General features: G+C 39.8%; 1 protein-coding gene and 1 long non-coding RNA gene across 2 annotated transcripts in view; one reads left to right on the top strand and one right to left on the bottom strand.

The window, feature by feature from the left end:
- LOC114935864 (uncharacterized) overlaps window positions 1-27,941 on the bottom strand; it is a 237,976-nt gene that overhangs the window by 70,750 nt on the left and 139,285 nt on the right. The gene's annotated exons all lie outside the window — the stretch shown is intronic.
- Window positions 1-27,941, top strand: part of LOC114935855 (uncharacterized) — a 73,179-nt gene that overhangs the window by 10,669 nt on the left and 34,569 nt on the right. Inside the window, exon 2 of the mRNA XM_029308765.2 lies at window positions 4,491-4,598. Coding sequence (XP_029164598.2) covers window positions 4,491-4,598 — 108 coding nt within the window. The remainder of the gene's footprint in view (window positions 1-4,490; window positions 4,599-27,941) is intronic.

The raw sequence follows: 27,941 nt of genomic DNA, 5'->3' as shown, positions 1-27,941 counted from the left end.
CGACAAAAGTAGGTTTTGTGGCCGACTCTGTGCGACCGAAACATGATTTTTACACGCGATGCACATTCGAAGATGTTGAGCTCGCTATTGCGTAGCTAGAGAATTCGATAGAGAATTCCGCGCGTGGACGGATCGCATTGAGTTTCAAGCAGATCATTGATAAACGAAAGGTGACACTGTGTGTGTGGTATGTTTTGTGATAAGCAATGCTCTCTTGGAACGACGTCTCTTAATCGCACTGACACCAAAACTTATATTCCGAGCGAACATTTTTATCACCCACGAATTTAGGCAGCAAGTTAATTGGAAATTATATTATTTTTATCTTCAATATTTGTAAAAAATTGTTTTAGGGGTTTATTCCTCTCGTAATATCATAATAAAAAATATTATACATATAATATTATACAATATTGTTCTGAAAAATTCAAACCATTTAAAAAAAAATTGTATTTTTACTTTATTATTCTTTCGATCAAGAAACTAAGTATGTATATTAAAAAATTCGAGTATCTACATGTAGTCTTAAATAACAATAAGTTTTGTTTGAGGACTAAAGACGAAAACGATTATAGAACTTCTACTGTGCGAATCAAATATTGATAATCGTTGGACTATTATCGTGGCTCTGAAAGTAGCACATCCTGCTCTTTGGCGTATGTATTTCCAGAAAGTTTCCTGACAAATTTCTCGAATACTCCTTCCACTGGCTGACTCATCCACTACGTCACGCATGAAACATACAGGGTGAACCAAGCTAAATTTCGTATTGTAGATTCGACAATCTTCTCGCAGTAGAAAAGTATTTATTTAATCATCTTCAAGTTTTTATAAAAATATCTGCGCAACAAAGCCGCATAAAATTTGTCAGACCAATGTTGCATATATTATTTAATATTTTTACGTTAATATTATTAGAACGTTTAAAGAGTGTAAAAAAAAATTTAAGATAATTTTCGAAAAAAATAACTTGGTTATCGAATGATAAGAAAAATAAAATTTAATAAAAATCAAAATCTCTGGAAAAAGCCATAGCCCTGATTCTTTATTTCCTATTATTTTTCTAGCTCAAAATTAATTCATCAGAGTGCTCGAAATTTGTCTCAATTTCCTTTTTCTAATTACAGTCTTTATAAAAATTAGTTTAATTTCAATCGAATGTGATCTTTTGAGATTAAACGATAGCAAAAAGTATCCGAGACACCCTATATATGTATGTAGGCCGCACACAAGGCACGGCCACGCGAAGTCTCTCTTTCTCTTTCTATCTGTTCTCACCCCTGTGTGGGGAGCTCTCTGTCTCTCCTTCCTCTAAAACCCTCCTTCACGTAGTAACGGAGTGTTCAGTGGGAACCGGCTTTTCCCGTTGTACAACGCATACACGCCGTTGTTCGCAACTGTTACGTACGTGTCCCGCGTACGTACGTACAGGATGGTACGAAATAGTAGGGCGAAAAGAACCCCGTGAGAAAAGGAGATTGGGGGTCAGACTGTGCCACGAGGTAATCCTCGAGAAACATCCGACATTCTCACTCTCAATTTTCTGCCGATACTTTCTCTTTACGGAAATTGAACTTCAATTATAATGACATGCGATCAAATAAAAAGAGCTGCTTTATCAAGTTGTTAAAAAATTAAAATATTAATCGAAAGAGAGGTTAATAAATTATATTCAAGGAAATATACAGGGTAAAAAAGTCTATTGGGATAAAACGTTTCTATCGATTTACATTAATATGTTAGTACATATATATACATAGATTTATAACATGTTAACATGCTAACATCAATGTTTTAGCTATTAGCGCTGAATAGCAGAATCTAACTCGAAATTGACGAAAATAAATACTAGCTTATTAAATGTTAATTAACACCTAATTGAAAGCGCAGACTGATTCGCATATGACATATTTATAGTCCAGCTTTTAACTAGAGCAAAAATATTTATATTGGAAATTTTTAAGAATTTTTAAATGACAGATACATTGTGATTAAAATTTCTATCAAATAAATATTATATAATATTTTACCTAGATAACATTTCGCCGCTTGTGCGCGCAAAATAAGATTTCCCAAAATCAACGCGCTGAATTATTTCGCTCAACATCAATCATAATTAAATGTCTGTAACGACTGTGAATGAACCGGGAGAAAAACAACACGAATATAAAATGCCCTTTCATTCATTCTCCCTTGCAGCTTAGATCTCATTGACTCCAGAATGTATTTCCTTGCAAAAAGTTTCTTCGCAAAGTTTTTTGCAAATCCTCCAAAGTTTATTTACGAATAATCAATAAAAGAAATGACACACTTTGATATAACTATTATACTCGGCGATTGCCCCGTTCTTCATTTCGACTCTGTGTGGCTTTCTTCGTTTTCACGTTTCCCTCTCTGTATAATTTTGCAAAACAATCCCTCTTCATCGTCCGAAGATGATCGTCGGCAGAACGTCAACATGGAAGATACGAACCAGCTGAATCTCGAAAGTAGAGAAACTTACTGCTCGATCTCTGTCGAGAGAGTCGAACGGTTCCCGCTTGTGCGCGCAAATGCAAATGTTTCGACCTAACCAAACGGATAGACAAACGCACCACCAAGAATTTCACGGAGGTTTTCTTTCACCGTTTTCTCATATCCGATTCAAGATTCGCCCGCGAATGAAAGATCACGCGCCACGCAGGACGCTAGGATCGTTCCCGCTCGCATTATATAATTTATACGCAAAATGAGTTTGTCATTGTAGAAAGAATATCTCAACTTTCTCACAACTAACGATAAGTCAAAGAATTATTTGAACGAGAAATTGAAAAATAGGGAAAATATAAGAAAATCATTTCATAGATCGAACAAAATATGTGTTCTAATAAAATTTTTTTTTTAATTAATTTAATAAAAAAAGAGGAGGGGAAATCATTTCTTGTTTCCTGGAATTTATTATGTCATAATTGAAATTATATCGATGGAGACAATATTCGGATTCTTTTCAGTCGTAATATTCCTTGTGTGAGAATGTCTGATATAATTATAATAATTGTAGAAACTTTTTCATATTTCTAAAAAAAAAAAAAAAACTGTGGTTTTTTTTACAATGCATGTTCTTTTAACAAAAAAGTTGCTTTTACGCGTGCACGGGAACTTTTCTCGCATCCTGTATATATATTTCGCTGCGATTGAACGCTGGATTTAATTGATTTTTCCCTATTTTTACGTTTTCTATTTTCTTAGGGACAAGAACCTATAAAATCCTAAATTACCTTATATATCCTTTGTCCCGCTCTTCCCAACAAATCTTTTTTTGTGATACTCAAGCGCTTGAAATTCGTAGAGCACGTGGCAATATCTTTGACGGTCGAATTTATATTATTTCATTAACAACACATAGATTCAAGAATTTGAGAAAACATATTTTAGTAGAAATTGAGAAATTCGTTATATTTTGGAGTATAGTATAAATCTCAAAATAATAATTTATGAACTTAACTAAATAAATAAACCTATTAAGTTACAATTTTTTTTTGCAACATTACATACACATTAAAGAGATTTTTTACATTTTTCGTAAAAAAAATGGATTAAAATCTTAATATCAAATTCCTGCGCGTTATCTGATATTCCTGACTTCTCCGATATGTCAACGAAGATGATTGATCGGCTCGGCAAAGATACTGCTATCGTTAATTACATTTTAGTTTTACTTTAGTTTTATCATAAGTTACATGAATCTTAAGTCAATGTGATATGCCCTGTCTTATGTTGTATGATTTCTTTCTTGAAATGTGTGTGCTTTTCCGTTTTGTGTCTTTTTTGTTCCGTTGTGCAAAGAGAAAAAAATAAAGTGCACACATGGGTTCAATCTTAACGAAATACAGCGCCGAATTCTTGCTTCTTTTCGAAAATGATCTCATTTGTTTCGATCGTCGTCCGAATTGCTTTTTTTTAACTCCTTTCCTTTTCTGGCTCGCAAAATATATAAACGCATCTTATTTAAATATAAAAAAAAAAAAAAAAAAAAATGTTAAATTCCAAATATCTCCAAACGAATCATCAAACACGAGATTTCCGGTTTCAGAGGAAACATTTAAAGCTCTTCGAAATTATTGGATTCTCAGATCTTTGGATTCGCGACTCGTAAATTTCTAAAGTTGTGAAACTCGTCGGATTTTCAGATCTTACCTGGGATGTTTTACTCTATTCCATTTTGTTTACATTTGCGCTCGAGTCTGGTGTTCTTAAACTCGAATCTCGTTTCACAGAGAGAGAGAGAGAGAGATTGTTTGTACTACAATTACCGATCGTCGCGACTAATTGAAAATTTGTGACTATTTGCAAACGCGAGCGAGAAAAGGAAGGGAAAGGACGGGATCTGTTCTGAGCAAGAAACAGAGAAAGAAATTATAAACGCGGGCTAAATTGGTTCTCGACGATACCAAATGTAAGACTGATGAGAAGTGTAAACGCAAGGTGTGTGTCTATCGGTTTGGTTTTAGCCCTGAGCAACTGCTCTGAGAGCGGAGGCGAGGCGGACGCGATGCTGGACATGCACCATCCAGGAACCGGGATCGACTCGCATCATCCGCAGTTTCACAACTCCTATGGTAATATAAAATTCATCATTAATAATCATTAATTCTTCTTTCTTTCTCTTGCGCGCCCGCTGCGCGTTCGCTCTCTTCCTTGCGTTTCTTTGAGTTTTTCTTTCCGCGTGCTTGACATATATTAAACGATATATAAGCATTCATCGATAACACACAATGGACACGTATACACGCAAGTGAAATTATTCTTCTTACTGTTATATTACACTCGTTTTCTTATTTCGAATATATATTTTCTAATTTAATTCCGTTTGTTGGATGAAGCATTCGAGAGGGAAATTAATTTAGAGCGTGCTTTTAACGTTTCTTCGTATTTTTCAATTTAACGAAAAAGAATAATGCAAGCTTCTTCCTGCAAGTCCTTTAATAATTCTCAAGTACAAATTGGGTCACGAATTTCCGTCATTGAACCGAACGAAATTAATAATGACGGCAGCTGTTCGACATGAGACTTTAAAGAGCTCTCTTACTCGGCGTGTCGGGATTGATAGATTCCATCAATTTCGATGTCGATCCGCGGTTTTTCGAGCATTGCCTTAACAGCGTTACCGTTAAACTTGTTTGCGGGAATACGTTATTATGTACAAGCGGGAGAGCGAGAATATCTCGCAGAGTTTTCGCGACGTTATTCGTCGTATCTATGTGCAATAATACCGCAGAGTTTCAGAGCGCTTCTTCAATTTATTATAAGCATCTTCGTGTGCCGAGTTTCCCCCGAAATCGTATATCAAGGGAGCATTAAATTAGAGAGCACGCATATAAAGCGCTTAAATTAATTATCTATATATACACATCCAACTTCAATTTTCTCAAATAAAATTCCGCATCATTTTTCGTTAATTTATCATTTTTATCCTCTTTGGATTTTCCTCGAATGCGAACGCGCGAGCGTTTTCTAGGAAGTCATCGTCACATTTACGAGAGAGTTTAAATTTAAGAATTTAAATTTTACATTTCGCTTCCTTTTTAATTCGACGATCGAAGGACGGAAGGCATAGACATCGCGATTCGAATTTGACTCGCAGCCGAAACAGATGTCTCGATGATTAAATGAGGAATAGCTCGCCTTATCCGGCGCAATCGAATTAATTAATCGGCCCTTCGCTTTATATCGATCTAATCCGTTTCAGGGGACCGTTGAATAATATGCGACCCTAATCGAAGTCTCTCGCGGAGATTCGAGAGCCGACAGACGTGAATTTTAAATAAATTCCAGAAGAAAGCGCGTCTCTCTCTCTCTCTTGATTGCGACACTTTGAACCGATCAGTTTGTTAAATTAATTGACATGACTTCCGATAGATTTTTAAATCAATCCGTCGTGATTGAGTTTATAGACGTATTTATAGAGCCGATTCGATATGCATTTCGTGTCTGCGACATTTGGCTGTTCGCCTAATATTTTTATTCGCTCACCTAATCAGAAAAATAGAGATCAGAGAGCATTTTGTTCAGATCCAAAGAAAGCACATTTGGTAATAAATTTAAAATCGATCCTTTATCCGTTTATTAAAACTTCCGCTTATTTGAAAATATCGTTTTTCTGTTGGAGTTTCAAATTTTGATAACGCTATACATTAAGAATCTATGAAAGTAGATAATTAATATGTCAAATATGATGCAGACATTCGTCAACTTTGTTAAATATTCCAATATTCATATTACGATTTTATTTTCGCGAAACGGCAATTTACAAAATCATGAATTCTTCGGAACACAAGGCGGATCGGAGAAAGAGAGAGAAAATTCGTTGGTTTGGATATTATTATTATTATTATTATTATTCAGCCGGAAAAGATCGCAGAGTCGCTCTCACGAGAACGACCGAGTTTTCGGCAAAGAGCGAATTAAGCGGCAGTGAGCGAGTTCCGATCTGAACTTTCGGAAACAACAAATCCGCCGGGGCTCTCGCTGATTGAACGCGGCTTCGTGCAGAAAGCGGAGACACTACCGGAAACTCGAAAAAGAAATTAAAAAAAAAAAATAAAAACTGGAAAAAAAGAGAAGAAAACCGAGGGAAAAAGCGAGCAAGATCGATGCGTCGTCGTCCTGCGAGTCCTCGCATACATCGCGAAGGTATATCAATCGAACGTAATCTCCCTTACTTCGGCGGCTCATTGAAATCCCACGCTAAATTTCAATCTGACGTGTACAAAAGTCGGGCCCTTTCCCTCCGTCCCATCTCGATTCGATGCTTCGAGACTCCTCGCTATATCGCGGACATAGGACTCGAGCTTCAGGCAACGGTCCATTTCCGCGATCCTCATCTTCCCCGATTTTCTCTCCTCCCTATATACGACGTCTGGACCAACGTACGCGTATATACGGTGTGTCCCGGAACCGGAGACCCTCGCGGGATCTAGAATAAATTTGCAAAGTTGAATATTCAAATTTATATATCGGCTTCTAAATATTTGAACGACAAATTGATATATAAACTTATGGAATTACTCATCCCTAGGACTCGCGGATTCAAATTAAAGGAAAATTTGGAATTTTCATTTATTCGAAATTGATATGTAACATATGACGGAAAATTTGTATACAATTTTATATATAAAGCATATTTACAATCACGATTTGTGAAGAACGAGAAAAAATTGTGTTTATATTTTTTCATGCAGTTTAATAGAATAAAATAAATAATTAAGTATTTATGCGGACATTTAATAATAATGTACAAAATTTTATTATATAATTTTACATTACATTCTAGATTAATAAAACTGCATGTTTAATGCTTGTGTCGTTGAATCCTCGAAGCTTGAAATTCTATAATTGCTACTTTGCATTTTAAGATTTAAAAAAAAAAGAGAAAAATTGTGAATACGCATCTCTTGAATAATTTTTAAACAAGCTTCTTCAAATTTTAAAGTTGACGTCACATGCCCTAAATTTCCCATCGAAAAGAAACGATGATTCTACACACACCCTGTAGGTCTATAATGTCTCCCCTCTTTTTTTTCTGTTAAAGTCCTTTTAAATCCCCCTCGCTTCTCTCCTATTCGCGGTGCATCCCTAACGTCCGTTTCCCTCCAATATCACAAATGTCATGATATCGGTTTGTATACACACGAATAAGATGAATACATAGGGCGTATCTAATTAAACTTGGGAAAAGCGAGTTAGAAATTTTCAGCGCCCGTAATAGATGGAGAAAGAGAGAGGAAGAGCTTCCTTATCCTCTTTTCACGATACTCTATTAAAATCACAACCCTTAAAAGCGTTTCACTTTACATGTGTCAAAAGTCAACAAATGTTTAATCTCGTAGTAATATATAATATGTAAAATATAGAAAGATCATGTATCGCATAGTTGACAATAATAATGGCATATTATATTAATCATTACGTATAATAATTTAATCAAACGAATAATTAGCTATACGAATATTTCGATATATATATGTATATATATATATATATATATATATATATATATAGAGAGAGAGAGAGAGAGAGAGAGAGAGAGATTCTGCTCCCAGGAGATAAATAAAAATGGCGCGACAGATAAGGACCGTCTTTTTTTAAAGGCAACGAGTGCTCTTTTTCTTTCTGCCACCCTCACATGATCCCAAAAAGGGCTCGATTCTTTTTACATGATTTTCGTACGCTTCCTTGACGCTCTCGCGGTTCAAGTATTTATTGTCCGGCGACGTTGAAAGGCTTCGATGAGATGAAACAAGGGGGTGACGGCTGAAAAGGAGGGGGAGGGAGATACGACGGCTTTTGTTCGGCGCGGATTGAAATTTAGCGTAGAATTTCAATGAGAGAGAAAAATAGAGAGAGAGAGAGAGAGAGAGAGAAAGAGTCGCCGAGGAGAAGCGCGACGAGATTACCCATCTCAGCTGCTTCGACGTAGAACTCGCTCATTCCCGCCATGTTGCCTGATTTATGCATGAAAGGGGCGGCATCTCGCAGGCCGGCGATCGGCCTTTTTCTTTTCCTTTCATTTTTCCCCGCTCCTTATTTTTTCATCGCTATCACCGGCCCGATCGAATTGTTGTCCGTTATTAGCCGAGCCTCTGTTATCGGAGTGGAATTTCTCTCGTTGACACGCTCAGAATTTTTTTGCAATTGATATTAGCTGTACATATTTATACATTTTTATATTTATTGCAAAGGAAGATTGAAACTTTAGTTTCTCGCGAAAATAAAAATTCTATTCAAACGCTTCGTGTCTTAATCGATCGATAAAGAATTTTTCTCTTTGTGATGATTCTACATTTTTAGGACCGTTCAAAGTTCCACAGCATGAGCTTTTTAATCACGAATTCGAAATTTGCACCGTAATTACAAGTATCGAAAAAAAAAAAAAAAAAAAAAAAAATATCGATAGAAATAACACAGAGCTTGAAAATCGCGATTCATCAAAGATGACGCAAAGAAGTCTTTCCTCGCGAGCGATGACACATGTATTAGTCTTGAAATAATTTTCTGAAGAAACTCTCGCGTCTCGAAGAAATACAGAGCGGCGATGTTTATTTCGTCTCGTTGTTGCAAAACAACGAAACGGGGGCAGCATCATTTCCGCCCCTTTCCACCCCGTTCCGTTCGCGATATCCTATGCCGGCTTTATTTCGCTAGGTAAAATCCGGTCCCCCGAGGGCGAGATTCGGCAGAGTCTTTAAAACCGGTTCGATGGGAATGGGATCCTCGCAGCGTGGCTGCCTAAACAGCTCTTCGTCGAGCTAATTACCTCGTTACTAATGAAACTAATTGCTACCCTACTAGGCGCGCCTTTTGATCCACCGTCGTTTAAAGATTTCGCCAAAATTCAACCCTCTCGTCTTGTCAGTCGCACGCCCACCTGTGTAATGCAGCACTTTCCGCATTCAATTTTCCCCATTCTATCTTATATGTCAATTTAAAACAATAATTTTACTTTGAATTTGTTTAACAGTATTTTTGATCTTTAATTTTATGCGAAGAAAATAGTAAGAAATAAGAAAAGTGTTGATGTGCATTACTCTTTATAGTTAAAAGTTAAATAAGGGTGAAGGACAGTTTTATTCGAGGGAAAGAAAAGGTTCGTAGACCGGTCGTGAGAAAATCGAGGGGTGTCCGGCAAAAAGTTTTGGGAATGAAACCGAGGCGCTGCTTAATAAGATCAATTCTTCGATAACAAAGTGTTGTCTCCTCATTCGTATGGGAGTAAGAAATCGGGGGTGGCGGTTAAGTTTGGTGGCGCTTGTCGCTGCTTTAAAATCGGTCTCGAAAGTCGCTAATGCCTTTAGAAGGTCCTTCGTGTTTTCTAGATATCGAATGATGAGAGAGAGAGAGAGAGAAACGATCGGAAACTGTTAAAACACAGTAGTATCGAATAGTAGTATTGGATAAGATGAAATGTTTTTAACTTTGGAGCTCCTCATTTTCTCGTCCATTTGCAATTATTCTCTAATGTATAAATACATGTATAGGAGAGAGACTTAATTAAAATTTCTCTCAGTTCTGATATCTCTTCATAATTTTTCATCACAAAAAGCAAACGCATCTAACCATTTCCAACTGACATTTTCGTTCTTATTTTATATTATAAAACTTTCAATTTTTTTTTTAAATAAAAACACTTGGGTAAAATTTGTAACAACTACTACATGTCATTGTTCGAAAAAATCAATAATCCCTAAAGGTTGCAAAATATTCCGTAATCGCGGGATGTCTTTGCTAGGCCAAGCCGAAAGTCAGGAAATCGGGGCATTAGTTTATCGGTGACGTCTCCGGGAATACATCTTCGGTGCCCATCCATTCTCGTCGATTTTCTTCGTCGCATCGCGTGTGTATAATGCGAGGAACAAACGTCGCAGACGAGATACGAGCAATTTTTCATTCTCGCGTTCCACTAAATAAATGCGCTGGAAGTTCTCGAGAAAGAGAGAGAGAGAGAGGATAATCGTCGAGCGCACTCTGTAACGCGTTCGTGTATTTTACGTAAATCTAGTAATTTGAAACAAAGGAATAAAAAGATTATATGCAATTTTGATAAGAAACTTTTAAACAAAATCAAGTTTCATTTGATTTGCGCTTATTTTCAAGGAAACGTTTTGCGAACCGCGTGGAGGAGAGTGACAGTTCGCAAAGTATTCGACGAATGTTTTTCATTCAGTCTAACGGTGGATTCGTATATTTCGCTATTTAATTCATGAAATGAAACAACAGCGCTGAGTGATCCGGATGTTGAATAAACAGATTAATGACCGGCCGTTTCTCGAAGGGATATATCAGGCATCAATCAAGATCGCTTAATTAAACCGCGTTCAAGATGCATAATACACAAGACCTTTCTCCATTTCCACATGCGCATATAAATGGATTCGGCAATGTCGCGATTCAACAAGCCGATAATTTGATATAGATAGCGCGACGTTCATCATTCTTTCCCGTGAAGCGACCAAATGAAATACCAAAAATGTATTATCGCTTTCGTGTGGATTTTTCACGGAATAAGGGATTGATTAATAATTTCTCATCAACGAACAAGCGTACGAAGAGCGTGGAAGAGATCGATCAATAACGCGAGAAATAACGTCGACAAATTTATTTGAGAATAAATTCGAGAAATCGATCGTATATACGAATTTCCATCTGATCGACACATGTTGCGATGAGTCAATTGTCAAATTTGAAAGAAAATGTGAAAAAAGGAAGTATAATAATAAATCATTCTTAACCTCCGTTGGCTACGTGAATCTCATTTCAAAATAACATCCTCTATATTAGCTTTGTTTACACAGTTACAGAGATAATTAGTCGAATCGACGATTTTTCACATATGCCATGGAAAATTAAATTTTAATGATTGCTGGCAAAGTCAATCAAACGCGTGGAATGTAATTATTGCTGAAATAAAAAAAAGGCAATACGCGCATCGAAAATCGCGCGTGTTATTGCAGTCTATGCCATTTTATTAAACAAATCAAACAATTTAATGACGTATGTATGTTGTACACAGGCATAGTTATTTATTTCAATTTGGCTTTGACTTGTCACATGTTTCTTAATAATTGAGATTAATAGTGACAAATTATTTCAATGTCCACAAAAATATTCAACGATATTTTAATGCTTCAAAAAATGTTACAATTAAAAAAAAAAGCTTTTAATTAATATTATAATCAATCATATATTACCATAATATAAATATTATAACATATTTCTATGTATATAATGTAACATAAATAACAAATTCATTTTTTCAGAAAAATTGCCGAAATTAGGATATTATTTTTCCAATAACTTTTGCACATATTTCTATTTTTATAGAAAAATTGTATTGCTTTTATTAAAAAAAAAAAAAAGAAAAAAGAAAAAAACGAAAAAAAAGTTTTCGAGCGTGCTCGAAATTCTCAGCAAAATTGCTTTTTCTTTGCTGGCAAAATGAAACATGTCGAAAAATGGGAAGTACTACTGGACCTTCCAAGTAGCTTGTTCGCGAAATAAAGTCGCGGTATCAGGGGTTAAGCGGACAGAGATAGATAGAGAGAGAAAGGTAGAAAACTACAACCGAAAGATGCGAGATTCACTCACCCTCTTTCTCCCCCTCGTTGCAATCGCTCTCGGAACTCTCTCTCTCTCTCTCTCTCTCTCTTTTGCTCTGGCTCTTACTAGTATAGTTTAGCCGAACCCGTGTGTCGGCCAATGGCGGTACGCAGCTGAGCCATTATTGGAAACTCGTTACATACACGGTGCCACCAGCGTCGCCGTTACAAAGGCGCTGACTCCTCTCCCGCTCCTGTGCTTCGGCTAGCCCTGTTACACGGGTACTCGAGGAGAGAGAGAGAGAGAGAGAGAGAGAGAGAGAGAGAGAGAGAGAGAGAGAGAGAGAGAAAGAAAGAGACTGTGTCGTCGCTGCCGCCGTTAGATTGCAAGCCGACGTTATAATGCGCTGCCGACTGACGTGACGCAGTACATTGCATCGTCTATCGCGAGGGTGTCTGTGCAAAGATGTCTGTATATGTATATTTACATGCATACATATGTATGTATATATAATCATTTATGTGCACGTACACATGATACAAGAAGAAGGAAAGATATTGCGTATTCACTCGTTAAACTCTCCATAAAGCTTCTCTGAAATTGTACATTTTTGAGAAATATTTTACAATTCGAAAAACCCAAGACTCTCAAAGTGCCTCGGAGCAAACGAAGCGTTGATTCCCCGTATCTTACGTGTGTTTGTGTCTTAAAATCTCTTTGAGTTATAAATTATTAGGATTGCTTTCTAGATTTTTAAATATTTCAATTTTAGAATTTTCTTGAATCTGTAAATTTTAAAATATTATATAATGTTTGAATTCTCGCAGGTATTCAAACATCGCGATTTTGGAATCTTAAAAATTTTTCAAAATTAAAATTTGTAGAACGTCTACTAAAATTTTTAATTTCCTCGAATGTCAAATTTTTTTCTTCAATCTTCTCTCTCCGTACGCGCAAAAATTCTATAAAATATTCCGTTTCGTATACGTTACTCATTCTACACCGTGATGAATCACTTATGCTAATTCGCGAAATAAAAGGACCGATTTAAGGATCTAATTCTTCGAAACATCAAGTCTCGCATGAACGTGGTCACTCGGTCACGCGATGACGGCCTCATGAATCATCGGTGATATTCCTCCACCTTCTTGACAGTTTCCTTCGGAGAGGGAGTTGTGCAACTTGAGTGAACGCGTTTTGTATCGGCGAAATCCGAGCTATCGGCCAGGATGTCAAGTATCGCGTGTCCTCGATGATCATCGGCGATCCTGGCCGATTCTGGTACGCTTCGTCCTTAAACAGCGCGAAATCGTATATATTCACGCCGATTGTCGCGATTAATTTATGCAAATTAATGCGTGAAGTTCGGGGGAGCTGTCAACTTGCGACAATTAATTGTCCTTGCTCGCGGCGTTGCGAGAAATAATTGAAGGATAATTTTCGTCGACACGCATCCTATATAGGGGAAGATTATCCATAAGAATTCTATTAGTTATAAAAGTCCATAAATAATATTTAGATTAAACATTTAATAAACATAACTTTTAATAAACATTATTTCCTCTTCGAAATGTTGTTGTACTAGATAAAATTTATATAATATTCTTATTGAAGTAATAAAAAAATCGATTAAGCATATTTTTATTAAATGCTATTATTAAAAAAAAATTTTTATTGGGAACGATTGGAAATTGCACACGATTGGAAATTGATTTATTTTTTTAACAATATTTTTAATTATCGCGTGTGTGCGCTTTTTTTATATCCTAGGCTTACATCCTACAGATGATCCAGAATATTTTCTCGAACGCGTCACGAGAACTCTTTTTCGCAAAGGTATCCTAATCCAAAGGGTAACCTATTATTTCAAGCTGTCTTTACCCTCCCCTCCGCATAACCCTTGTCCGTGTATTTTTATTAGGAGTTATTCCTTCTTTTTTTTTCCTTCCCTTCGCGAACGTTACGTGCATCAATTCCTCTTTGAATCTTCTTCTTTTTTTTCTTTCTCTTTCAATGTAGCTCGGAGGATCGACGTAACGATCCACTTATGGAAAATGCCACGGTAAAGGAAGAAAGGCTCTTGTCGTTCACAACTCGGACATCATCCCCCGCAACTCCTTCCTTGCTTTTTCCCCCGATTCGTCGTCTCCCCCTCGCCTGCTTATCCCCGTCGTCACTCCTCGCTAGTCTACTTTTTTCGGAGAACAGAATCCTCTTAGTTTTCTAGTGGCTCGTCCGCGCTCCAGGAATATGCTTTAGGTTTATCAAATTGCGCCTATATATAATATTTGTAAGTTCTTCGCTAACAGGTGCGTTTACAGGGTGCTCAAAAATATATATATCACGGGACATCATGTTTCAAACGGTTCTATAAGAAACGCCTTATTTTCTTATTTAAATTGTTCAGTTCTAAACTATTTAAACACGGTTAAGATTGTTGAACTCGTAGATCCTTAAAGATTTATTAAATTTCAAAGCCTAGAATGTATGAATCGACAAAAATGTTTTTCTATCGATTCTGTTTAATTTCCTAAATTTTCTAGTCGTATCTGTCACTCACAAATAATGAAAATCCACATTAGATTATAAGAAGAGAATAATAAATAATATATATACATCAATAATTTTCGTTTAATTAAATTTTGTAAAATCAAATACTTATAATTGAAAAAAAAAAAATAATAAGCTCCTAGTTGCACGGATTTTTCGGCTCACCCGGTACGTACAGTTTTCCGGCGACTACCCGCCTCAAGTCTGTACTTCGTCTTATCGCGAAGTGGCGGCTTATCGATTGGCCGCGGCGGATGCATTGCTTTGCAAAGTGGAAATCGTCGGTGCACTTTAAGTCTTCGTGAAGTAAGCTCTCTCGCGGATCGTACAATAAGTATGTCGGCGCTTTCGCGGGCGGCAAAACGCGCGACAGAGTCATCGTCTACCTCTCTCTCTCTTTCACCTCTTGTCTCTCCTTTAGGAGCCCCGCAACACGTTCCGGATTTAATGGACAAATCGCGCGATTTGTATACGCGGAGAAATCGAATTTCGATGACCGATCAATTATTAATATTCGATATTTCGCGAAATATTTGATAAAAAAACAACTCGCGCGAAAAACACGAAATCTTAGGAGCGCGCGTTCGTTTAAGCTCGCATTAAAACGCGATAATCCTTGGCTCCTCCCCGTACGTTACGGCGACTTACATAATCAGGACGTGTTCCACTTAATAATTTTATGTTAGATAAGAGACTTACGTAATCTCATTAATAACGGAAATCCGCCGCGTGCGCCGTTAGACGAGTTATTTTTCATTGCTGATGAGAAAGAGAAAGAGAGAAATAAAGAGGCGCAAATACGGTAACGCTTAGTATTTAATTCTCCCCACGCAATTTCAAATACGTACGACGAGTCTCTCGTAAATCCTGGTATATTAATTTTATGGAAATAAAATATAGTCTCTTGAAGAAACATTTGAAAAAATTAAAACCAAATAAAAATGTATATTCTTCCCTTGTCGTTTGTAATTAAATACTTTTAATAAAAGGGAGAAAATAAAATCTCGTTTCTCGCGAAAAACAAAATAATTTCCACCGTAATGTATATATGAAATTATAATGCAGTCTATTTTAAATAGAGAGGAGATCACTATTTTATGACTCGTTGCAGGATCCGTTGGCCCAGTTTTGGCAAAGTAGAGCGCTCGACAGATATTAATTCCCTTCTCGATAGGGATTTATTCGCAAACGTCCTGTCGATAGGATCACTGTTCGCCGATATTGGCAGACGATCTCAAAATTGAAGAAACATCATACAATTCTAATTCATAGCCTCGTAAGTCATTCATCATGATTTGATCGTCTTGCATGACGCGGATGACAGCAAGAGCATCGGGATTCTCATATTTTAAGCGCGTGTATTTCAAATTCAATTAATACAATCAGCAGTCAATGTTAATCGATAACGCACACACGCAAAAAGATATATAATATATCCACCCCTTTGCGAAACAATAAAATATTCATCGATTGCTCGCAGGGAGAAAATGAGCGCGCGTCTTGGGTTATTCCTCAAATTGGATCTTGACACCCGAGTTGTCGATGACAATCCGAGATTCGCGAAACACGTTGATCGTGGAGGGAGCTTCGCTTTGTTCGGCGAGAACGTGCGCTTCTTCCTTTCGGGGGAGATGTATATATTTTCGAAGACACACAGCCGCATGTGTTCGTAATGATATCCCCGGTTCTAGTCGCGGCCATTTCCAGCCGAAAGGTTGCCTTTAATTAGCATAACCGTCGCATACGGCAACATCGAAGCGTTGCGCTTCCACCTCTCAACCCCCATTCCTCCCGCCCCGGTAATATGCACCCCAACTAGTCCTTGAGTTATTGCCTGATCAATAATCTATATGTAGTACCGACGGCACCGTAGGGCGAGCTGCTGTCCGCGTAACCCGCGCAAGCACGAAGCTCGGCGTAAGCTCCCCGTGTTCTGAGCATCGCACAGCTGCGTATCGCCAACGTATAAATCTCGAGATCCGGTCCAGCCCCAGCGAGAAACCGGCTATGTTGAACGTTCATTTTCTTTTTTTAACCCCCAAAACGCCCTCTTAAACGAATATACATGTATCTGAAAAAGCAGGTATTATACGGGAACAAAATTATTGCGCTCTCCATTTATGTAAATGGATTCGTAAGAAGATTCGAAAAGGAATATATATATATATGTTTTTTTGTATTCGAACAAAAAAAAGTTGAAACAATACTCGCGGCTAAATTTTTCTCAATGCGAACACATTCATCGTCTTATCGTTGGAGGAGGAGACCGCGTGAATCTTTCAACGGGCGAGATTTTTATACGATATCGGACGGGGCGAGAAACACGCGGCGGCAAAGTGGGTCGCGTGAATTTTCCATTGTCACGTCACGATGATACACGATGTGTACGATTTCGCGCGCGCGTCTCGCACAAAAGAGAGAGAAGCGATCTCTCTAAAATAGTTAGCTCTCCAAAAATACCCCCCCATTACCTGATCAATAATCTATATGCGGGTCGCTCGTTCGTGGTGTCCACGTAATCGCGCGATCACGAAACTGCGGCGAGCTTCGAGCTTTGAATATTGCAGCGGTAAACGGCCCCCCCCCCTTTCGCCCCCGCGAAATAAATCCTCCGCGCGCCGCGATCGTTAAAGGAAAAAACCGCGCGATAACTATAACGCCCCGGCACGGCGATGAAAAATGCGCGTTAAAGTCGCGGGAGAAATTAAAAGTTGCACGGTATATATGCGCATCCTTAACGAGCCGATTCGCCGGATGAATTTGTAAAAAAGCCGCACCCCGCGCGACGCAAATACGCGAGATAATTAATCGACGAGATGATATTTTTGTACGAAACATCCGCGACCGCGCGAAAAAACGGTGCAAAGTTGAGATGGAAAGCGTACCGCCGCTTCCATTGTACCGTCATTCGTACGTGTGCGTGTGTTTTTTGTATTTTTAAATCAGAGTTGAAGCAGGAAAAGGAATTTTATCACATATATATATCTTTCAACAGCTCTCTGCTCTCGATTAAATTTTGATCAGCGTAGAAAATAGTATATTGTGTATCAAGTGCGGAAAATTGTCAATTCGCACGTGATACGCATACTATTTTGTATTACAAGTGCGGGCAAAGTGGCTTTGTGCGCGTTTTCTGTGGGCCGATCGCACGCCGCCATCTTGCGACGGCACGGTGCGGGAATAGCCATGGGCAATGTATTGCCCACGGCTTCAGCCGTGGACAATGACTTTGAACGCGGCTCAGCCGTAGGCAATGGCTTCGAATGCGGCTTATTCACTCACCGCGTCGCCGCTAAATGGCGGCGTGGGAAATCGGCCGCTTTCCGCACGGAAAACACGCACACAAAGTGCCACTTTGCCTGCACGTGTAACACATTGGGACGGGAAAATTTGCAATTTTTTTCAATCACCTACATCTTCAAGGACCGACACGGCACGAAAACAACGCGATAGTCGCTTTCGAAAGCCACGGGCGAATAGAATTGTGCCGGCTCGTTCCAATCGTGCCAATCGTAAAGCTGCTCCTCCGAATTGCTGATTTCACGAGCCTGTTGAGTATCGAAACGCGACACTTTACGACACAATCGTGACGCTTATTTTTCCGCATCGCAAAAATCATCGACTATGGCAAAACGCATGCAAGGCTAAAAGCTCCAAAGGAAGATTCGAAAATCTTTAATATGTCCACCTTTATAGATACTATAAATTTTCAGACCAGTAAAGTAATTTGATTAATTAATATTCAGTAATTGCTATATCAAGAGATTTTTAATAATTTTAATGCACCGCGCAATGAATATGTACATAATTATTACTCGAGTGTCCTCGAACCTAATAATATATGCCAATTATAAATTTCCCGATTAAGTCGAAGTCGAAATTTCTTCCCGACGAAAATACCGCGGCACGTACACTTAGAAACTCACGCATTAAAGCGAAATTCGAGATTTTAATCCGCGACGCCTGCGCTTGAATACAAATGCATCGTCATCGTCCACATGCCGGCTCACTCGCGCGTATTTATTAAAATAAATTATTGCGTTGTGTCGAGATAATAAATGGAAAATTTCTCTAGGATGGTCCCACACGAGGGGGATGATAGGCGCGCGAAGCATGACGATTATTAAATGAGATTGAAAAAATCGCTAACGTGTATACCGGTGCATCCTAAATACGAAATAATGAAATTTATTCGCAGATTAAACGCAACCCTCTCGCACCCGCGATATATATATATGTATATATAAATATCGAGAACAAAACCAAATTTTATTATACAATACGCTCTCATATACAATCTCGCGCATTTTTTCATTCGTTCCTCGCGCGACCGAAATTTCAAGTAGATTCAAGTAAACTTATGGAAAAAAATGGTGTCCGAAAAAATGGGTAAGGCGTCTAAAAATATACGACAAGGTTCAATCACCCCAGATTCGCGTCCGTGTTATCATACTCCCGTTTCCCGCACGTGTGCGTGGAGAATACGAAAAAGTTGGTCGAAATGACCAACAGCGGGAGAATCGGCGGGGGTGGGTTAGGCCGGGGACTCGTATCGAAAATTCCTCGCATTTCGTAGCCGATGACGGGTAGGTACTAATTTCGATAGCCTCGGCGTCGGCGGCGAGGAAGGGAATCCCTCCGCTTCGCTCGCGCCGGCCCAGCTCGGAAAGAGGCCGCCGCCGACCAGTCCGGTTCTGGTTCGACGCAGTTCGGTTCGGTTCCTAGCCAGTAAGCGGCAGATTAAAGAGAAATGGCTACACGTTCATATTGATTTTTGTCCTCGGTTCGCGGGTTCGTCGTGGGGTGGGTAGAGAGAGAGAGGCGAGCGGCTGGATCGGAGGAGTAAGGGGACAAACAAGGGAGGGATGGAGAACGCTCGGTCGAGGGTGGTCGCCGAGAGGGAGACCACCAATCTTTGCGTCCCCCTCTTCCTCCTTCTCTCTACACGTCTATACAGGGTGTTTCTCTCTCGCTCTCTCGCTATCCTCTACCAACCTACCTACCTACCTACCTACCTACCTACCTATCTACCTATCTACCTATCTACCTACCTACCTACCTACCTACCTACCTATCTACCCCTCTTTCCTTCCTTCTACCCTCTTTCTCCATCTGCACCCTTGGACGTCCGCCCTCTCTCCCTCTTTCTCCGTTTCCCTTTCCTTCTTCCGTTCGCCGATCGCGCTTTCCCTCGCCGCCCCACCCTTCCTATCTGCGAGCTCCGCTTCTCTCTCTTCTCGCCCTTCCGTTCCCTGTCCTCCTCGTTGTCTCCCTCTGTCTGTCTAGCCTCTTCTCCGTCCCTCTTTCTCGTCCCATCCCATATTCGTCCCCTAGCTGGCTTTTTATTCCGCCCTCTTTCTCGTCCGTGTACGCTATCTTTTGCTTTCATTCCCTTCGCGTTCGCTCCCCTTTCCCCATCCCCTTCGTCAGTCTTCGAAAACTTGCGCTAGGTCCTTCCGGTCTTTCTCGCTCTTTCTGGAAAACTCGTCAAAAAAATATATTCCATGACGGCTCGCGATATGTCGATCGTCGATGACACTTGGAGGCGAGAGAGAACAATGATACACAGGGGTTGGAAAGATGAATAAAATTGTGACATCGAATTTGAACGATGTTAGCGATCGATGTGGACGAGCCGAGATTTCAAAGAGCCGACGTTGAAACATTTTTTTACCATTTTTAGTACAAGAGTAATTAACGTTTTAAAAGAGCGCGAGGGTAAAGTACGCTTTCTTCGGTTCTCAAATATTTTGAATGCGAATAAAATTGGAGAAAAAAAAAGCACATTTTACAAAACGTATTTTGAACCGAAACGTCAAATACTGACAAAAGCTTTTGCAAATGCGCCATCGCGAAGAGTCCGAGGAGACCGCGCTGGGTAACGAAGTTTTAGTCGTCTAAGAGCTTTCTTGCGGCCTACCGAGAGATAGAGATAAAGACACGGAGAAAAGGAGGGGGAGAGAGAGAGAGAGAAATCGATTACTCCTCTCGTTCAGCATACCGGAGTTGTGTCGCCCGCAAACACAATTCGAGAGATGTGAGAGCGGCGACCTTGTGGTTTAAATTCTAACTTCTGTCGTGCCACAGGGTAATACAATTATTTCCGGGACTCGCCGCGGCTGGAAATTGCGCTGACAGAAAATTGGATTCATATCGAGGGAAAAGGAGAGAGGGTTGAAAGATGCGATATGTTATCGCCATAATTCGGCAGGACCTTGAGGCGAACGTCGACGGCAATCTCGCCTAATTTAATATTCTCCCGCGCGAGCTTTGTGCCAGTTTTATACTCATCAAGTATCTCTCGCGCGAGTAAAGAAAATTTTATTCAAACGATGCCTACATAATTTGTAAGAATAAAGAAACAAAACAAAATATATTTTCGTGTTCATTTTTCATAAAAAAAAAAATAATAAAAATTTGTATTACACGTGCAGGCAAAGTGGCACTTTGTGTGCGTGTTTTCTGTGCGGAAAGCGGCCGATTGCCCACGGTTATTCCCGCACCGTGCCGCCGCAAGATGGCGGCGTGCGATCGGCCACCTCGCGCACAGAAAACGCGCGCAAAGCCACTTTGTCCGCACTTGTAATATAAAATAGTATGCGTATCACGTGCGGATTGACAATTGTTCACTCGTGTGGGGTGGTCGCACTCGTGACCAATTGTCAACTTTCCGCACTCGATACACAATATACTATTTGAGGGTTCTCCAAGTATGTTGAAAATTGATGAAATGATTTGTGGAGAGCCGGTAATTATATTACGACGCAGAAAGAATCGTGAATTTTGTCGCGTTAATTTCTAAAAAGCAACGGATGGATAATTGAAAGCGGATAATTGGGTCGGGGAAAAAAGGCCCAACGTGTATACGAGGGAAGAAATAATTTCTCTCTCGCTCTTGGAAAGATCCGTCCCGCAAAAGTTGACAAATTTTCAATAAGATTGCTAATTGGCCGGTTATTTCATCCCTCTCGAAAAAAAGAATTCTGCGTCGCCGGACTCTCTCGATCGGCTCCGTCCAACCCGCCGCTCCGCCACCCCCTACCCCCTCCATCCCCCTTCGAGTCGTTTCGTATACCCCGCGGCTATCAATGTATAGCCCCGCGCGCGCTATCGATCGATCGAGTCCGGCTTTCATTTTTTGCTTATTTGACTTTTCGGCTCCGGTCCGTCCGTTCGTTCGTTAGCTCTTCTTCGAGAGCTATCGAACGACGCAGCGGCGCAAATAATTCCCGGGGATAACCCGAAGCCTCGCGGAAAAAGCTTCTCGAGCCTTTTTTCGAGCTCGCACATGTTGCCGATCGGAATGTTAATTAGGTGCGAGGAACCCCTGAGAGAACCCTGGACGAAGCAATCGCAAATTTAGGATGATTCGCTTTTACAATTAGTGTACATCATAATTTCATCTGGTTTTATATTATATATCCGAGAGTAAACATGTGTGAAAGCGAAAATCAAATTTAGATTGTAACTTCAATTTTCGAAAGAAACAAACTTCAACCTTCGTTAATAATTTTTAAACTTGTATCAAATCAGATTGACATAATATACACACATACGCATGATTCGATGCATCCGGCTGACAAATAAATCCATTTCCTACCTTGATAAGGACCGAAAGAATGAGAGAAAAAAAAAAAAGAAAAAATGGCCGCGGAATATATTCCCGGTTATTGACGCTCTCAGGTTCGGGATGCACCGGCGTTCTCGCCACCGCAGCCTTCGAAACTCTGGCGGGTATTCCCGTGGACTCTCGATCGCATTATTAATAAAATATTATATAACGGCGCTTTATAAAAAGCGTGGGCGGCCAACGGAGGCGAATCGGAGGGGTAGGTTGGGGTGTGCGGTTCGAGGCGGGCTCGAATAAACCGCAGATACGAGCGCGGGGGAGGATTGCCGCCCTCGAGAGAAAGAAAGAGCGAGAGGGGTAGAACGGCGAGAGGCGAGATGCCCAAGAGTGGAAACGGGGTGGAAGATAGAAATGGGGGGAGAGAGAGAGAGAGAGGCAAAATTCTGAACGATATATCGCGACTAAAACCAAACTGACGGAATGCCAAAACTTTTTTGTAATTAAAAAATTTTTCACCGCCCTTCGTGGCGAGGAAAGAGGGGTGGAAGGAGCAGAGGGGGTGAATTGCCAGGATTTGCAGTATGCACCCGCAGCGCTTTTTTTTTTTCGTCGAGGATGTGTGTACGAGAGCCGACATTACCGATTCTCTCTTGCTCTTTATTATTTTATTTCAGTTTATATTTTATTTTTCTCCGTCTTCTTTCTTTTTTCACGCGCAGTTACGCGAGCCTCTCTTTCTCTCCCTCTCGTAAAAGGCGCGAGCTCGTGTTTTTGTTTACGAGAATTAACCAATCTGTTGCGGCTTCGACCGAAATTTATCGTCCACCCCCACGCGGCTCTCCCGCGAGAAAATTTAAATAACGATAAGCTGCGAATATGCAAAGACAAACAGATATTTTTCAACACGAAATTGGTCGAAAAAAACAATTGGGAATAATTACAGAACTTTCATATATATATATATATATATTTTTAGTCCCGAAAATTATCGCGAGATTAAATATTGCGGCACTCTCTTTCTTATATTATAATAGCCTCTATAATGTGAATTTTTAATTTAATTACGATTAAAAAAATTTCATCAATTTTTACAGCAAGTATTTTCTTGACGTTAGGTTCGATAAAGAGCTTTATTAATTTCTTTTACATGCTATTAATAATCTAATATTCCGTGGCAAAATTCGATTAATATGAGTTAAAATACGTTAATATAACGAACGATAAAAATCACATGAAAAATGATGCATGCGGTCCAAGTGAAAGATGAATACGTAGAGTGGAGTGACATAAAGTAGCATGAATATAAATAATGTCGAATCAAGTCGCACGTACCTAATGTATTATATCACGATATAAGGTGGAAAGACGAGATAGGAATGGCGAATCGAAAGTAGTATATCAGCATCGAGCGCGGAGAGTATTACGAAATCGATGCGCCTCTCTCTCGCTCTCTCTCTCTCTCTCGCAATTACGCGGAAATAAAAAAAAAGGAAGGGAGAAAACCGCAGTAGAGTGGCCCGTGAAAATTGCCGGGGCGGCCACCGCGACGCCTAATAACCAAATTCGCCCATATTTCCCGAGGCTGCAGTTACAATATCGCTCGCGGCCGCCTTTAAATAGCAAGAAAGCTCGCCTCGCTCGCTTCGGTATTGCGAAAAAAAATAAAAAAAAAGGGTGGGGGGAATCGGGGAAGGAGCGTAAAAACGAAGGAAAAAAAATCGAAGGCGCGCACACGCGGTGTTCTCTCTCCCTTCGATCCCTCCCCAACCACCGCCTGCCGACTCCGATGGATGAAAAATATGTAATTTTTATTAATTGTACCTTTATTAATTTTCGCGGGCGCACCAGCCGCGGTCGGGGATGCGAGGGATGAGGGCAGGAAGGGTTGGTCTGGAACGCGATGCACAACTGCCGTACAGAGGGATGCACATGCATGTATGCGCTTCTCTCTCTCTCGGAAATACACACGCACACATACACGCATATATTATTTGTACCCATATATGCATAAATAAATGCATGTACGTATACATGTATATAATATATATATATATAATATATATATATATATTATATATATATATATATGTGTGTGTGTGTGTGTGTGTGTAGGTATGTGTTATACGAAATGGTTGCGAACGCTAGATGTGGAAGGTATGCGCAATCCCGTGCACAGGTGCGCTCACATACACGTGCTCGCACGTATATATGTGCGTGCCGCGATCTTACTCAATATTGGCAGCGCTGCACATGTCGCGAGATGCATTCGCGGCCCGATGATGCGTCGCAAAGTAATTGCGCGCGAGTTTCGGCTTCGGAGAGAAAAAGAAAGATGGAGAGAGAGAGGAAGGTGCGCATACATAAAAATAAATGATGAAAATAAATACCTTGGAAAGAGTATGGCTTTAATAATCATCAAATTTAATCGTAGAGAATTAAACGGTAGAAATTAGTATTCGTTCATAATTAATTAACGACGTCCATAATTAATTAAAATTCGATTAATAAATGATGTAAATTGACGGTATTAATAACTACACGTATATATATCTTTTTGAAAAAAAATTTAATGGATTTTAAAAACAGGATAATGGCTCTGAAATACAAAGCTTTCAAGGTAATATAATTAATTTCTCTCTCTTCCTCGTATACACCTCGAGAGAAAAACGGGTCATTATTGTATCTTGACGGTCAGACGCATCTTACTGATTGTGCGTTCCGGATTAATTTCGGGATCCGATATTAACACGCGTACTCTCAAATACACCCGCGTCCATATATATATATATATATATATACGCACATATATGCGAACACGATATGCGCGTTGCAAACAGCAACGCAGTGTGTACCGACGTGCGGCACAGTCGTCGATGCGGCCAGATGTTAATCGCATATGCGTGTATTACACGCGTATGTACACACTCCGGGGCCGCGTGGATGATATACCCGTAATCCGTGTCGCTAATTACATATGTAGATGCAGGAGGCAGAATAGGGGCGAGGAGGAACGTGTGTGCACGCACCCGCGCGGATTTCTGAACGCACCAATAAGACGCGCGCGTGTATCTGTATATATATATATATATATATATATATATATATTATACATACGCCCTCTCCTTGGTACATAGAGCCGCGATACTGGAGATAGGTACATATGTCGCATACGGCATATGTATCCGAACCGCCAACATAGTTTCGGCACATATTGCGTGCGTGCGTGCGCGCGTGTGCACACGCACGCATGTAATCACGCGCGTTCAAAGTGAGAGGGAGAGAGAGAGAGAGAGAGAGAGAGAGAGACAGACTCGACGATAATAATCACTCCCGTCAGATTGCCAAACTAAATTAATTCCTCGCAATGCGCGGACTTGGCGAAAATACTCGGATAGATTGCAATTGTCAAAATTAGAGATCAGGTGTGACAAATAAATGCCACGGTCTTGTTACGATTATATCGATCGTCGAGTCGCTCGCGATTCCTCGAATGAGGCTTGACAGCCGATTGTCATCGAAGAAATTCCGATATTTGCGTCATTTTCATTTCGTTTTGCGAAATACGATGAAATTTAGGAGAACACTTTCCAGACAACAAAACGTCTTTTAAAGGAGTCGCGTCCCGTTTTTAGACGTGATGTTCTTTGGGTTCTGTCAAATATAGGAATTATCACAGAGAGAATCTTATAAAGAAATTTCGTAAAGGCAAACAATTGGATAGTAATAACGAATGAATATCAAAATAATAATAATTACAAATCTGCTCCCGCGGAAATATGTTGAAATTCCGACTTTATTTTTTACCTTTTATTAAATAAACTGCACTCGATGCAAATTGGCCGGCGCTCTATCGATAAAAAACCGATTCCACTCGATTTGTTTAGAATGCCTCATTTTAGTGAGAGTAAGGCTGGTTTACTTTGACGTGTTCCGACGCGTAATCTAACTTCTCCCTCTAAGCACCCCGACCTTGCTCCACTATCCCATTTCCAGGAAGAAGCTTTTCCGAAAGATGGCGTCTTTTCCAAGATCACTCACCCAACCCAACCCTTTTCAAGTTTTATCGTCGAGAAGAAGATATATTCGGATATATCCAGAGGGTGGGGGTTGAAAATTCAGAGATGGAAAGAGGCAGGACTCCATTATTCTCGCGACGCGTGGATTCGTGTAATATCCTCTAATTCCCAACAATTTTTACCGATCGCGCGCGATCGCCAATCGCACCAAGTGGCCACGATTCTCGCAAATGTTCCATTACACGATATTCGCGGTGAAGAATTTTATTACGACCGTCATCTCTTTCCCTCTTCATCGTTGCCCCTTTCGACGTGCTCTATATTATTTAACAATCCATCTCGCTGTATCTACTAAGCCATCGCCGATCCAATCTAAACTGAGATTCCATTCTATTCCGAGTGTGATAGAGAGAGAGAGAGAAGGTTATCGATGACGGAGCTCAGCCATCCTCGCGTTCGCGTATTTTCTTCTTTTTTTTTTTTAATGGTAACAGTGATTTGTACTGATAACGCGCGTCTGATATTATTTTTCGAAAACTTGTAGCTGTAAAAAAATTATTAAGAAAGTACCAAGTCTAGGAGGAAATTGATAATATTTTTTTAAATCGTAAATGAATTTGTAAAATCAAATTTAAACACTAAAAAAAACTCGGCAAAATTTATTTCGACGTAACTAGCATTCGATCGCTATGATGTTTCGTCAACGACGTGTTCCTCTTTTAACTATTAATTTTAAATAAGACCGGTTTTATGTTGCGTTAATCTCATTTTAATCGATGGAATTCTCACTTGATAAGGACCAAATGATCGAAACGTCGTGAAAGTATTGAATAAAATTGCTAGTTACGTCGAAATCAATTGTGCCAAGTTTATTTTCACCGCTAGCGTCCAATATTAATTTTGATTGATCTTAAACACTAAAACTTGAATTAATTACGCCGAATTTCGTACGCGATATTACAACCGGCTAACGTAACGGTTAAAAAGAAAATGTAAATCATCCCGAACGAAAAGGGAGAGCGAGATATCGAGTTCGCGAAAGACGACACAAGATGGGCGAGAATAAAAGAGAGCCGGAACGAATCGACTTGGTCGCGCTTCGGAAGGGTTTCCTCGTTCACGTGCGCTTCCGGTTTCGATTACCGCTGCTTCTCTCGATCGTTGTTATTAAGTTACCGGTATAACGCTATACAAAGATAAGAGAGGAAGAGAGAGAGAGAGAAAGGAGGATCCTGTCCTTCGTTTAATACGATGAACCCCTCGAATGAGTCAGCTAAACAACCATATTTTTCTTCATTTTTATATTTAAAGGAATAATTACCCACTATTCATATTTATATAATTTACAAATAATTTAATTATTTCAAAAATTCTGGCGAAATTCAATAAAATCCCTCTAATATGTACATTATTGGGATAAACGATTAAAAGGTGGAAATCGGTACGAAAAAAAAAAAAAACAATTTATCGCCACGACAGCGACGTCGTACCTACGTTAACGATCCGCGATTTCGGCATCGCATCGTCGTCGTCGTCGTCGTCGTCGTCGTCATCGTCGTCGTCGGCGTCGTCGTCGTCGTCGTTTTCAATGCATATTAATCATGCACGCTTCGGCTTGTCCGGGGCGTCGCGGCCATTCATCAAATTGAGGGATCTCGAAATCTGCTACGCAGCAAACTGAAAACCAGCGCTCGTGGCATTACATCGCCATGCCGGAAAAAAGCTGCCAG

Source organism: Nylanderia fulva, unplaced genomic scaffold, assembly GCF_048542155.1.
Source record: "Nylanderia fulva isolate GAGA-0341 unplaced genomic scaffold, ASM4854215v1 Scaffold15, whole genome shotgun sequence".
Lineage (NCBI taxonomy): Eukaryota > Metazoa > Arthropoda > Insecta > Hymenoptera > Formicidae > Nylanderia > Nylanderia fulva.
The sequence above is the reverse complement of the archived record's forward strand: the minus strand, read 5'-3'. Positions and strand labels throughout refer to the sequence as shown.